Source organism: Perca fluviatilis, chromosome 6 (genome assembly GCF_010015445.1).
Source record: "Perca fluviatilis chromosome 6, GENO_Pfluv_1.0, whole genome shotgun sequence".
Classification (NCBI taxonomy): Eukaryota; Metazoa; Chordata; class Actinopteri; order Perciformes; family Percidae; genus Perca; species Perca fluviatilis.
The window spans coordinates 28,342,379-28,358,038 of NC_053117.1; the positions used below are offsets into that span (position 1 = coordinate 28,342,379).

The window sequence follows — 15,660 nt, forward strand, 5'->3', positions numbered from 1 at the left end:
CACTGTCCAAACCGTAAGTTTGGAGGAGGATTGTAAAACCATATCAGATGACCTAGTTGACACCCTCAGACCAACACTGTAAAACCTGCATCACTGTGTCAGTAACTGGAATAATAGCTGCCTGAAGGAAAACACACTCAGAGATGGAGAGAAAGTATCAACTTCTACAGTGGTTTTGTTTGGTTTGTCAGTGTCGGCAGACAATTTTCTGTGTGTGTGTGATTGTGTGCATGCTTGCACTTGCGCATGCGTATGCGTACTAGAGGACAGTGTAATCTTGTTTTGGAGCCTTGTGGTTGGGACGGAGCTAACACCTGAATGAACCTGTCACTGCAGACACATTGCTTTTTCAGCTCCAGCGATTACACTGCACCCAAACACACTCAACATTTTCTGGACGATTCTTTGTACGTGTGTGTGTGTGTGTGTGTGTGTGTGTGTGTGTGTGTGTGTGTGTGTGTGTGTGTGTGTGTGTGTGTGTGTGTGTGTGTGTGTGTGTGAGAGACAGAGAGGTGTGTTGCTTGTGCATTGCCTGTGTGCATGTGTCTGTGAGTGTGAGAGAGACAGCAACAGAGAGTGAGAGTGACAGAGCATTGTGTCTCGCTGTGTATGTGTCTAAACCTCTGCTGTATTTTAGGTTTCTCCCTGGAAAATATGAAATAGGTCTTCTGCTACTGTGTCCTTTGAGGTTAAACAACAAGCCGTCATGGATACACACACACACACACACACACATAAGTGGACCTCACCAAAATATAAAAAATTCTCATTAACTCAAATGAAAAAATGTGGACAAAGTTTTCTCTTTCTTCTTTTGTCTGTCTTTGCTATTCTGTAGCATCACATAGAACAGGGGTGTCAAACTCATTTTCACTAAGGGCAAAAAAAGTCAAAAAATGCAACAAAAACGTCTGAAAAAGTTGCAAAACTGCTTAAAAATGGTGAAAAAAGCACCAACAGCGTTGGCAAAAGTGACAAAAACTTCAGATAAAGCAACAAAAACTAGTTGGACCAAAATGTATTATGAACCTAAATTGATATGTGGGCCGGACACATGTGACATAGAAGCTGCTGTACTCTTTAGTGTGTCCTTCAGCGAGGCACTCATCACACTTTATCCTACAGAGAAATGTAATTGCCCAGGGTCGCTTGACACATGAGAAGGTGGTTGGACTGACAAAGAAAGACAGTGATGCTTGTTGTAGAAGTACAACCTATAGACATTGACTAATACTTTTCACGACAAATTTGACTTTTACTAAGCTAAGGGTGGGCTGAGGGTTAAATACAATTGTTACTAGATCTTTTCATGTAACCAAAGCCATTAAACAGCAGCAAAGCAAGCTTTCAGTTTAAAGATGGGATAACCATAAAATAATGTCAGCTTGGGTTTGGTAAGAGACAGAGAGAGGAAGACAGATGGTTAGAGACAGATGAAAGAAAAGCGAGCAAGATGGAGGGATCTGGAAGAGGTCAAGGGGAGCTGACACCCATCAATTTTCTCTTCTTAATCTATCTGTGTAACACATCGCTCACCCCATCTCCCTAGACACACACTCATACACACACACACACACACACACACACACACACACACACACACACACACACACACAGACAGACACAGGCCAGATATCACAGACCCTCAGCAATTGGCTTTGTCATGACCTTTAACCCCTATATATCTGTGTGAGTTTGTGTGTGTGTATGCATGTGTGTATGACATAAAGCGTCCGCTCAAAAATCAATTTACAGCTGCTGCTGCTGCTGCTGCTCCTTTCTTTCTTATCAATGTTCCACTATCCGCTGGACACGTGTATGTATGTGTGTGTGTGTGTGTGTGTGTGTGTGTGTGTGTGTGTGTGTGAGAGTGTCAGTGACAGGGAAATAAAAACAATGATTTTCTAAAGATACTGCTGCTAAACAGTATCTAAATTATTTTCAAGGCATCTTTCTTGAGGCTGTGAAACAGTCGACTGTGGTGTGTGTTGAATGATTATCTCCTAAATCCCACCCAGGAGACCTTTTGTGTTTCACTTACTGGGAACTGCAAGTGGGTAAATTTCACTGCTATCTTGATAGCGGAAAATGTATGTCACATGTCAAATAGTGTTTTTATTTAAGACCTACTGGGTTTTTTAGCTCTGTGTGCCACGGCTTAAAGCACCATAAACACAACATTTTATTGCAGTGTTTGGGCATTTTATTTTAGTAGTGCAGTCCCCAATCAAAACAGGTGTTTGCTGCTTGCAGGTTTCTTGAGAACTGCTCATCAAAACAACTTCACACTTGACGCTTGACACTTGACACTGAGCTTCCTTCAGTCCAGAGCAATACACCCGCCATGATATAGTTGCATCCCTATAGAAATGCTAGAGTATACAGACGAAAAAAAGCGTTCATTCCGAAAGTTACATCGCTGATGCTTGAAATGTTTGAGCTGGCTACAATGTAACAACTCCGGTCTCTCTTTCTTCATCTGTTCTTGAATGTACCGTAGCGAGCGACGGAGAGCGTGCGGTACCCATCATGCCGTTCGGCGGTATATCAGTTAATAGGTGTCCCCTCTCAAAACAATACACAGAATGTACATAATGCACTACTAATGAATATGTCCGGTTTAGTTTGTCCATTTCAGTTAAATAATGACTCTTTAGTCATTCATTCATTATTAAGTCATCCAGAAGCTGACCACAATCCTGATATACAAATACAGCCCCAATATTAACTGGGAAATCGTTTGCTAAGGTCTAGAAGAAGGAGATGCAAAGAACTTCCGTGAGGATAAATGATACAACTGGGTGTGATTCACACAAGCAGCAGATAGAATCAGGATTCCTGACAGGCAAAGAGGCAAAGCCGATAATGACAAAGTCTGCAAAGTCGTGAGGGCATGATATGCAGAACGAATCCAAGTTGTCAAAATGACAGAAAAGATTCTGTATGTAGGAATCAGAATAGAGAGGTAGAAGATAATATTTTATATTTTTATATATTTAAAAAGAAAGTTGCCATGGTTTTCCAGGTAGAAAGTTAAAACTGAATCTGATAATGACTGATAGATCTGTATAATGATTTTAAGATCGGTGATGTCTCAGAATCACTCTCACACAGTGGCTTTAAAGGTGCCGGTAGGCATATAGCTTACTTTTAGCAATGCCAAGCTAGAGGTTTCCCCTTGTTTTTTAAGTCTTCATGCTAATCTAAGGTAAAGTACTTATGAGCCTGCATCCAAAACATTTTGAGCACGGCTACTGGTCTGTGGTGATGCACAGCACATTAGCATTGTGAAAATAACAATTTTTACAGACACGTAGAGAAAGACTGAGGCACATACCATAAATACACCCGCACAGGCTTTTTGGAGAACGCATGAAGCAGAATGGCTTCTATCCATGAAATTGTAACATGTATAATTATTTTAAAATGGGATTATTTGACTCCCCATTTCTCTCCCACACACACTCAAACACACACACACACACACACACACACACACACACACAAACACATATGCACACATATCCACAGATGGATAGCGTTTTTGCTCCTTTTCAGCAGTCCTCATTATCATTTCCATCACCAAGATCCTTACCATCCTCCCCCTTTATTATCCTTGTCATTATTATCATCATAATCACATTTTCATAAGTAGCAGGAGATACTTAGTGTGGATGTAAACTACAGAATTCTTTTCTCCAAAAATCTCCAAAGATTGACTCTCTCTCCCTTAATTTATCATGCTCTTTTACAAAAACAATTTAATAGAAAGGAGTTTAGTGTTTCACTGGTTACTTAAATACTCTCATTTTACAAATTCAAATCCAGACCTTACCATGTGGTTTCTGTCTCTTGTATTAAAGGTGTGTTTACCATTATTTGTGACATTGTTCTATCACAAGTTAGTAGACATAAAAGTTGTGTTGACCAAAATGACTCCTGAATGGTATTCTGTGGTCATCATGGTCAATGCTGCTGTGTTCACATTCACAGTCTTAAATGTGGCTAGTACGAATGTCTGCCTCAGATTTCCTGGTGACATTTTTATACAGGGCACTGTTCACATTGTCTCGCCTGTCAGGATGGTTATGGATTATGGACCCACTTGTGCGTTTGAAATAAAGATATATTATTATTATCAGGGCTCATCAGAGGATGTTTTTGCAGGAAAGACCAATCAATCTTTGGGATTTTAAAATAGACAAATATGTATTTGTTTCCCCCTTTTTCTTTGTAGATTGGAAAGTCAATCGTATGAGGTGATGCAGCTGGAATTTGAGGTGGATAACGTGATCAACCTGGTGCCAACCCAGACCTTACACTGGAACATTGAGTACCCAGCTGGCATGCAGACAACTTCCAGACAAACAGAGAAAGTCTCGCACCTCTACATCAGCAATGCAGACATACAGGGAATCGTACCACTGGCTGAGGTGAGTGATGACTGGATAGATGAGAACAGATACAGTTATCTGTGAGCATACATAAATGACATACCCAGCAGCACATTTCTTATGCTGGAATAGATTTTTCCCTCCAATACCCACCTCCTCTTAGCATTCTTGCTGATACCCCCAGCTCATTTCCTTCCTCTAGGTTGATCAAAGCTATAAAGGTCAGCTTGTTTACCCCCTCCTGTTGCTACAAGCCTCCTGGTCACACACACACAGCAGGTTTCACCCTCGCAGGTTTCAAAATGACAAGCAGCCTCGCAAATATGGACACACAGATACGCAGGTACAGCCCTACACACCTACCTTCACGCCTAATGCTTCCCCCATTTATGCGTCATGCTGGCAGGTATCATTCCTGGTGAGACTCAAGCACAGTTTGCCTCTTAAAAGGCTGCTTTCCATATAGACCCGAAACTTTCGTTGTTCTGTATTTGAGCCTGTGTCACTTTAAGAAGCATTCAAATAAAATGAATAAATAAACTGTGCTTCTATAGTATCTGTGCAATGTTTCCACAACTTGTTCACCTGAGTGAAGGCTACTGAAACAAAGCAGTTTTTATACCACTTTGTTCTACATATTGAGACTATAAACCTCCGCCCAGAAGGAAGAAGCTGAAGTTCTCTGTGCAAAGAGATGTAGTCATCATTTGAAATCGAGCCACTTATCCGCTGTGACTGACTGCTAGGTTAAGCTGTGACCCTATACTAGACCGTTTAACAATTTGATTCAGGGAGTTGCTGTTCTTTAAAGATAGGTTCTCAAACCATGACTCCATAGAAAAATATAAAATCGATAATAAAATTTAAAATATAAGCACGATAGAATAAGGTCATCGTGGTTTTGGCAATTTGGAAGTTGGACAAGCAAACAAACGCTGGACACTTTTTTTTGCAAACAGCTTCACAATTTGCTGAGTTCTGTTTTGAGTCAATAATTGTTCCAAGATATTTAAATTAATATAATATAAAATGATATTAAATTGTAATTTCCCCACTGGGGATTAAAAAAAAGAATAAATTAAAAATGTAATTAAAATTAAATCAATTAAATTTAAATTTACTTAATTTTTGAATTAAATTAAATTATAAGATGACACATTTATGGACGTAAATCTGTTTCATCGGATTTTGAAATTAAAAAGCCATTGAATTTCTAGCACTGAATATTTATGCATTGAAATTATGTATCTGATAACCGGCTGACACAGGTTGTTGTTTATCTTTTAATGACTAATTGTGTTTTGTTATTTAAACAAACGACTGAGGAAATAAACTTGTCCATGAGTCTATTGAAAGACTTCCAGCTGACAGCGGGGTCTGTGTGCATCACTGGCTGTTGAATTTGTATTTTGCATTTGAATTTGTTATATTGGAATTTCTTTGCATTGAACTTTTGATTCTGAATTTATGAACTTGAAAAAATAAATGTGGAAATTCATTGAATTGAAATTGAATTCGTTGTTGAAAATTTGAAGAGTAAAATTCAGAGGCAAAAAATTCAGATACATAATTCAATGCATAAATATTCAGTGCTAGAAATTCATTGGCTTTTTAATTTCAAATTCCTTCCATGCACATTCTATTGCCTGAATCTTAATAAATATGAGTTTATTTGTGGGCATGTTTTCTAAAATAAATGATCATGTCTTTGGTTTTATTAAAGACTCCTCACACCTGCTGACAATGTTGTTGAAGACTATTAGTAATGACTCTGCAGACTTTAAGATGGTCGAATTTTCCCACCTCCTCTGACAAATTTGTGTAGAGAATTAATTATAAGTGTGAAAGCACACATCCTTGTGGGGAACCAGTGGAGGAACAAACTTCAGACAGAAGTCCATTTACCCTCACTCCTATAAAAAAGTCCAAACAAGTCAGGGGTGCTAATGTTATACCCAGAACATTAAGCCCTCTTACCGATTAAAGCGTAACTCTCGCCAAAATGCAACCTAGGGTCTTTTTGTGAATATACCCTAAGTATTCTATCATAGAAGTGCCCCTAGCACTCCCATTCAAAAGGCCATTTGACCAAAAACGAGAATACGGTAAATCTTAAAAGTGGCGTTTACATCCTAACTATGTTTTTAAACGAAAGTTCGACTCGGGTATATTCACAAAAAGACCCTAGGTTGCATTTTGGCGAGAGTTACGCTTTAAAATCAACAAACAATCAGCAAATCCTAAATCAATACATATAATGTTGTAAAATGATATAAAGTGCAAACAACTGATTGTTTCTCTTTCCCTTCCTTTTCTTTTCTCTTATGCTCGCTAGAAAATCACTTCCACAAGCAGTTTCTATTGTATAGATAAAAATAGCTACAGCATATCAAAATAAAACATCTAATAAAAAAAAAATAAGATGACCTTTACGATATACAAATGTCATTTTGTACTATAGATTTTTTTCCGAATGCATTGTTGCCATCCAGATTTTCCTTAAGGGGGAAAAGAACTCATGAAGTTAAATTCAAAGCTTTCTGTTTGGAAAAGAGAACAAACCTTTGCATAAGAATGATGACTTTGGACTTACTTTTTTTTTTTTTTACTTTTAAGGAGGTGATTGCTTAAAAAGACTGCTTTCATCCATAACATTTCACCACCAGTACTTCATACAATCACAGATCAAACCAGACACATCCCATAACAGACATTGCAGCTCTGGCTACAGGAACCAAGAACCTACCTACTGCTAAAAAGTGAGGAGGAGGAGGATGCTTTTCAAAATACTACCAGTTCCATTACCACTGAGGTAGAGCTAATCTGGCCGGATAGCCCTCCTTCAAACAGCAAAGCCCTAGTGAGAAAACCCAATTTTGTTCAGAGCTTTTGCAACCTTGTCTCTTTCACAAACTGGAAAAAGCAAGCTTGAAACCATAAACCAGCAGTGCTGTTGGGATTTTGCTTGCTTTTTTAAAAGGGGGCGGTGTGAGTGAAGTACATATCATTTCCTTGTATTCTTTAAAACGGAAGTATTTAAATGTGTGTTTTTTAGATACCTTAATTAAAAGCATTTCCCTAAAGGTTTCTATGCAACGTAATTGTTTCTTTCTAAATGTATTTGCTGTTGTAGTACATATATGTAATTTCTTGGAGACAGTTGTTTTATCTTATTCCTACTAATAAGATGACTACATGTATTCTGTTACTGAAGCCCATGCACACATACACACAAACAAATACAACTATCTTTATATACATGCATCTACACACCCAGTTGCATTGCCTCTCCCTCCATCTCGTTATTGCCCCTCTCCTTTGGGTAAAAGCATCAAAATGGCTGCTATTACAAACTATTTGGGCCTCTTGATTTGTTTACCAAAACTGCTGACCAGGTGTTGATTGTCGGTTGGTTGTTTAAGGTCTGTCGCTAAGAGGGTCACTGAGATGAAAGCGCCGATGTTTTTTCTAGGATGGAAGGAGAAGGAATCAAATTATAAGCTAGAATCTTCAAAGGGAGCCAGATGTAAAAGCTTTCACAAAATCTTGCATCCTCGTTCCTAAACATTTCCACATCTGAGGATTATATGGAACAAAAGTACAGCCATGTGACAACATGTGGGATCTTAGCAGCTGTTACATATTTTAAAGGTCTAAAAACTAAGCCTAGCACATAATTGCATCAGGAGCACTCAGCACTGGTTTTACAACATCATTTCTCTGTCTGATCTGTTTGTGTGATTCAACTCCACCTCAGCCATCATCTACACCATCTCCCAAACCAAAAGTCAGGTTGTCAACAGTACTGATGTGGCAATGCAGTGAGTTCTCTCTTAACAAGGCAACAACGAAAACCGGAATGCTTCCTGTCATTACCAAGCCCTCTCCGACATTTTCCTCCTAATTCCGCATATCCATTAATGTTCATAGTCTCTTGGTTGAGCGGGAAAGAAAGAGGCCCTCTTCAGGAAACGAGGGATTATTAGGAGTAATTTGTCTCCTGCGGGGACTGAAAAAATTGGTTTTATCTTTTAGAGAGGAGTGGGGAGGTGAGGAGAGGAGAAAGAGTTAGGGAAAGTGGGAGGGCGACAAAAAGAGAGCCAGAGGGAGATAGAAACAGAGATAGACTGACAGAAAGTGAGATTTCAGAGAGGGAAAATGTTATTACTCTAAACGATTTATTTATGTCAACTAATTCGCAGTGCCTTTACTGAACTGCATCAAAGTGGGGATTTTTTATATATTGCATAAGGATAACAATAGGGTTGAGCAGGATACGTTTTACGTTGTAGAAGTAAAAATGTGAATTACCATCTCTAAAAAATGGTCTTTAAATGGCAAACCACAGCAGCAGAACAGAATTGATGCTTTTCAAACATGGTGGGCCGGTGAGAAATAATCCTTTCATAAGATATTCCTCTCAATTTTGATTCTGAAATTCTTTAGGAAGGAGAAAGCCCATAAACTTTTAGGCCGTGGCTAAAAACTGTTTATGTACACAACATTCATAATTAAGAGGCAGTCAATCCACCACTATTTGCCTTACACAATAGACAGCTCTGGGAAGTTTACTGTAGGTTTAAAATATAATTGATTTGTCCCACCCTAACTGTATTACTATTGGACAGTCTGTGAATTGTAATTTCAGATTGCATTCCCATTGGCTGGGATATCACACAGTCTGTCTGAAAGAGCTGCATATAACATATCACTAGATGGGATACAACAAAAACAAATGGAGGCTTTTGAAGTGGTAGAGACATAATTAGACATTTCTTTAAAAAAATAAAGAATAATAATAATAATAATAATAATAATAATGCAGATAAATACATGGAAACAACCCTGAAATACTTCTAACATTGTACCCCCACCTCCCGCTACATCAGGTATATATAGATCTTTATTTAAAATTGTGTATGTTATGGCAATGTAGCACCTAGATTCCCTTTGAGGAATGTTAAGAATATGGCTAAACAAGCTTGTTACCTTTTGTTGTAAGAAAGAGAAGTTAATGGGCTAATTTCAAAAGAATTCAAAACACTAGTGCTTTTGTCCACCATTTATATGCAAATTAAAGGCTTTCCTCACAAGTTCAACATTTCTCTATGGATCGGGAAATTTGGTCGGAATAATAATAAAAAAATGATAAAAATAACAATGGTAAAAATGGTTGTGGTGGTAGTACAGCAGTAGTAGTAGTGAAGTATTAAATAACTCTTTCTAACAGGAGTGTTGTGCAGATGTCCAAAAAATGTGTTCTTCTCTGAACTCAAGGTATATGACCAAGCAAATATCAAAGCTAATTTAAATAATAATAATAATAATAATAATAATAATAATAATAATAATAATAATAATAATAATAATAATAAACATAGAAGGCATAGGGGTTGCTAACAATGCGTAGTTATAGTCAGAGTCTGCGTGCATTCTTGCACAAGACAATATGCAGCAAAGCACAAGAGTGTTGAGCCCGCTGAAGTTTCAGCACCAAGGACAGCGTCACAGTGTTCGCGAAAGTATAGCATCAGAATCCTAATGGAACACCGTTTTTTGTGTTAATGTGGTAATTATTAGTGAAAATGAACAGTCCTGCCCTTTTTGATAGTTCAATCTATCTTTGACTTTACCTGGTGACATAAATGATGAGAAAACATGAAAGAAAACGAGAGGAAATAATGGCGTAATGGACAGAGAAAGGGGGACAAAACAACCTGTTATGTTAGTCAGGGTTAAAACAGAATGAAACAAGAGGTCAGACTTGGACCTGCTATACTTTTCTTGCTCTTAGAGATATTTTAGCAGCTGATAAATTGGATCAGTAATGATGTTGTGTTATGTTCCCTACAAGCACCATTACACACCTCTCCCTGGAAAGAGGCTCTCAGAGAGAGAGGGAGAGAAAGAGAGAGAGAGATTGAAAAATGTTTTCTCCTTTCTATAAAATCGCCATCATTACAATACATTAAATTAAAATGTATGCTTCACATCTGCGAGGACATTGTCTGAAGTTTTGATTGACAAATAAGGATGGATAAAGATGCAGAGACAACCTGCATATCCCATCTGATTTTTGTTGAAACATTATGTGCCCTTTTGCTTTTACAATATTTTTGACCCTATTTGTTTTGTATAGAGGAGGGAAGGAGTGAGTGGGAAAAAATAAAATAATATTTCTCCTCCATAGCATCCCCTTGTCTGCGTTGTCTTGAAATTAAATAGTTTTCATAACTGTCCTCTATTACTTCTTCTTTCTCTTTGTTTCTCTCTCTGATCAGCTTTCACCAGTTTCACCCCATTTTTGTCCTCCCTTCTCCATTCCCCTCCACCTCCAACCTCTCCCCTTTTTTAATTGTGTCTCTTTTTCTTCTTCTTGTCTGTCTCCCTGTGTGTTTTCTTCATTCCTCTCTTTATTTTTCCACACAGTTTCACCTCTCTCTCTGATGTTTCTCTATGTAATTAATTATTAACTTGAACACTTGTTTATCTATGTTGCTTTCACTTCTCAGTGGGCTGCGTGTGCATGTGCAGACCTCATAGCAGAGCAGTTATGCTAAGTGGTTCCTTAATTTGCCTTTTCGGATTGGTTCTCCCTAAAATGAAGTCTCTAAGTAGGAACAGGAAACTGAGTTGTCAATAATCTGTTGATGAAAGCATACACAAACACACACAACATTTTCAAACTCAATTATAGATTTACCATTTTCACGGTCTGTGTTCTTATTAGAAACAGCCTTTTTCTCACTTTCTCCCCCTACCAGTTTTTATAATCATTATGTCTCAAGCTATTGTTTTCTCAATTCCCCTATTTTCTGTGTATATGTCTCTTAGCAGAGCTCTAAATACCTGTGCTTGCTAATTTACACAGACATTAAGCAAGACACTGTGGAATCAATATTACAAACACACTCCCCAGGTTCTCTCCGTTTGTTTTACCTCACACACTCCTTGGTATATTTGCTTGTATTTTGTTTGAAAAGAAAACATACTCTCAGATGCCTCATAAAATCAACAAATTATTATCAGAAGGTGAGAGAAGGAAAGCAGGATGGTCTTTTGACCAATGCTCACTTCTACTCTTTAACCTGATTTTCTTTTTGTGACAATTCCTGACATTTGAAGCACTAAGCTATTTCAACAAGTTAAACCGTGTTATTCTGGCTATTAACCTCCGATACTGCTTTTTTATTCACTTTCCACTTTCTAAAGAAGCTAGAAAGTATAGTCAGCAAGTAGTGTTTTTTTCACCCATGCCCCTGCCTCTCTTCAGTTACAGTATTTGCTTGTTACCAGCCTTCAACCACCCAATAAAACACATTTGACATATTATCTGTGTGTGTGTGTGTGTGTGTGTGTGTGTGTGTGTGTGTGTGTGTGTGTGTGTGTGTGTGTGTGTGTGTGTGTGTGTGTGTGTGTGTGTGTGTGTGTGTGTGTGTGTGCGCATTTGGGTCACTAAGAACTTGCGTGTCCTGGGCTCCAGGTTTATTTCCATACCCAGCGGCTCTACCTCGCTCCAATCAGTCAACAAGAATAGAAGAAAAAGAGAGGGGAGGAAGTGAGAGGGAGTGATGTTTAAAGCTAGGGATACAAGTGTGGAAGTGAAGGTGGAAAATGACAAAATTTATAAGGCTAGAGGAAGTCACTGCTTTTCCTTTCTAACTGTAAAGAAGAGGCAGTAGATGCATGCAAAGTCAATGAAACAAGCACAATGGAGGCACATTTGCTCTGGGCGGTTGTGTATTAAGAGGAATAAGCATTTGCTCCTCTTAAAAATTTCAAGTTGCACAAGACATTCACCTGATATACTGCAAATGCCTGTCACTTATTGTGTATTCAGCATTGCAAAAAAATCCCCATTGCTTTGTAGTCATAACAACTTCCCAAAGACTAAAACTTTTCAAACTGACTGCATGAACTACTGTTTATTTTCTTAGTCATGTCTCATGAAAATTCCATCAATTATAAGTAAATAATGTACTATTGTAATACGTTTTAACTAATATTATGTCACCAGTGCAGTGTAGGTGAAGGATGAGTAACCATGGGGCAAAGAGTGCTGAATGGTGTTTTTTAATCCAACCAAACACTTTTGTTTACTTCATTTTAAAACAGAAGGGAGAAAGTAAAAAGCAAAATCACGGAGTGTAGTAAATGGTTGGAATGAAATCCCACATGAAACCCGCTGAAATTTAGGAGGTCTTGGAAATGAACTCCTGCTAGAGAGTGAGCAGAGATAAACTGAGACAAAGTGAGTAATGGACAGAGACAAAATAATCTCTTATTTTCTGACAAGATACGCTGATTTGACTCTTCCTTTTTTTCATGAACCAAATCAGAAACTGAGAACAGCCTCCTTCATGCTCAGTTACATTTAATCCCACCCGAGAGCTGCTTAGTTCAACCACAATGTCCTCAGGGGCCTCCATAGCAGCTGTACTGAGGACTGAGTGCTGTGCTTGAGTGTACCTCAGCAACAATCTAAAAGGGAGAGAAGAGGGGTGACAGAGAGTCAACCTGGTGGCAGGAGAGTTTTGAGGTTAAACTGGCAACCTTCTTACTACAAACATTTTAAGATTTAGGTCAACCGCTGCCGCACATTTGGAATAAATGTATGAAAGTGAGATGGTGCTTTTACTAAGAAACAAAAAGTGAAAGGATGGCACACTCAAAACTCTCCTTCACACAAAATTAGCCATGTTAGCTAATTGCAGGTAACTGAAGTGAACAATAGACCAACAGACTGATTGATGAGATGACACAGAGAGAGAATGAGGAGAAAGAAAAATTTGACTTGTTCGAAATAGGCAGGACGAAATGGCGGGAAATGCGAGTGAGAAGAGAGGAATAAGAGGGAAGAGGTTGAATTGATAGGCTTTGGAAGGAAAGAGAATAGACAGAAAAAGGTGGGGAGGGGTTTGACTAATTGATAGAAGTGAAAAAGGGAAACAAAGGGAGAGAAGAGTGGCGAAATGAAGAGAGTAAGAGATTGCATGAGAAGGAGGGAATTTGACAAGCTGAAATGGTAGAAGTGGGCGCAGAGTGGAGAGAAAGTGAATGTGCTGTAGAGAGAGAGAAAGAGGAGGGCCCAGTGGAGGTGCAGTGCACCATGTAATAGTCCCTTGAAAGTCCTGGGCAGCACATAGTAAGAGAGAAAAGAGTGAGAGAGCTAGAGAAAGAGAAATAGAGAGAGGAGACGAGAGCAGGGCAGTTCTAATGCAATTAGGGGCTGGAAATTGAAAGTACAATTCTCCCTGGGATCTTTGCAAGAGTGGTTTGTGTGTGTGGGGTGGGGGGTTTGGATGGGCTGTTAGCTTTCATATCTACCAAATGTCTTCATCCCTCCCCCCTCCTGTTCAATCTCTTCATCTCTCCCTCTCTCATTTGACTTCTCAAAATTACTCTCTCCTTCCACAGTGCCCTTCCTCCATTTATTGTCTTCTTCTTTCCCTCCCCCCACTCTCTCTCCGTCCATGCATTTCTGTATATATACATAGACCCACTGCCAGCGTTCACAAACACTAAATGCTACTCCATCTATATTTTCCCTTAAAAATGAATTGGTGTTCCAGTAAGGGCTTAAAACAACACCAGTCACGCTGGCTAATTACCTGCTCTAATTAGTTGTGTGCATAATTACCACTGGCAAATTTAAATGCTGTGCCCAAGAATACTTTTGGCCCCATTAGCACCTGTGTGTGTGTGTGTGTGTGTGTGTGTGTGTGTGTGTGTGTGTGTGTGTGTGTGTGTGTGTGTGTGTGTGTGTGTGTGTAGGTGTGTTTGTGATGTGAACAGAAGCATTGCGTGTGCATGTCAGGTAGTGTTAGTCCATAGAGTCAACCTTTGCTTTCCATGCTGGCAGTGGGACAGGAAGGAAGTAGGTTAGGCGTGTTCTAATTGCCCCAGCAACAAGGTGATTGACTCCCAGATACCCCCATAGGCTCGTTAGCATCTCGTTAGCAACTGCAATTAGTGTCGTAACAGACAGACAGGGTGGACAACGAGGGACGGCAAGACATTGGCTGCAGAGGTGAAGAGGTTTAGGATACGGAGAGTGAGTGAAAATCTTTCTACCTTGCTGAAAGACATGATTTGACCTACAGTATATTTAACATAGTAGACTTTCAACTACCCAGGTTGCTCTTAAGATTAGCATAAGAGTTGGCCTTTCTGTTACTGCTATGCCACAAAGATGTGTGGCATAGGTGTGTGTGTTTATTTATTTAATCCTCAACCTTCACCTCCTGATCTAACATGTGAAAGGGAGATGTAGGTACACTGCAGGCCAAAATTATTTCTACAGCTCCATATTGCATTGTATTCGCTTAGCCACACTCACTTTTGATCAATCGAATCCAATCAAATCTAAAATATTTCTCATAAACTATATCCTGCACACATATTCTGTTTCACTTTGAAATGATGTTATGGAAGCTAAAGACACTTTAACTGGCATTTCACAAAGATGGCTAGCAATGGTAGTTTTCAGCATCCATTTTACCAGCGCTTTAAACCATGCATGATGAGGAAGGTTACCTAAGCATCAATGCTCTTTTTAAACAACATCCTATCTCAAATTCACAAAACTGCACACATCCACACTTCACACAGGTACCTGATACAATCAGAGTCTCACACTGTTGCCCACCCACCAGCTGGGAGTTTATTGCCTTGACGTTATCAATTGGACATGTTTCATCGCACAGTGTGTGGTTGAATTAGTCACACAAGGATCAACAGTACCTTCAAAAACGCCCTCCCATCCACGCCTGCTCTCGGCTCTCATCAGTCCTATACGCCCACACATATTATGCTGTGCCTAGTTCAGGCAATTATGCCTAAACACTGACATATAAACCAAAGTTTAGAAGGGCTGGAAGTTGCAACAAAATGTTGTATGGGAGTGGAATATGTGTTCACACACGACGCAATGATAATAATTATATTGTTTAAATAGGCTGTTGACTACATGCTATTTGCGGTGTGAGAACATCCAACAAATCACTACAAGACAGATTACTTTCACAGTCACAGGCTTTCAGGAACCAGCCAATCTGCCAGACTTTCTCTAATATTTGTTCCATGATCAACAGTTCCACCTAGCAAGTGCTAAGTTTATGAGTTAAATACCGCTTATTGAATTTTCACAGTTCTCTACAAAATACATTTCTACAAATTCATTCTTAAATGACATGTTGTATCCCAGGACTTGCCCTTTTCTATCCATAACTTATCAATTCAAAGAGGAGATGGTGAGGAGGAGCCC

At 39.0% G+C, this 15,660-nt stretch overlaps 1 protein-coding gene across 1 annotated transcript in view; it reads left to right on the forward strand.

The window, feature by feature from the left end:
- Window positions 1-15,660, forward strand: part of si:dkey-215k6.1 (transmembrane protein 132C) — a 304,130-nt gene that overhangs the window by 224,465 nt on the left and 64,005 nt on the right. Inside the window, exon 5 of the mRNA XM_039803645.1 lies at window positions 4,238-4,433. Within this exon, the coding sequence (XP_039659579.1) occupies window positions 4,238-4,433 (196 nt within the window). The remainder of the gene's footprint in view (window positions 1-4,237; window positions 4,434-15,660) is intronic.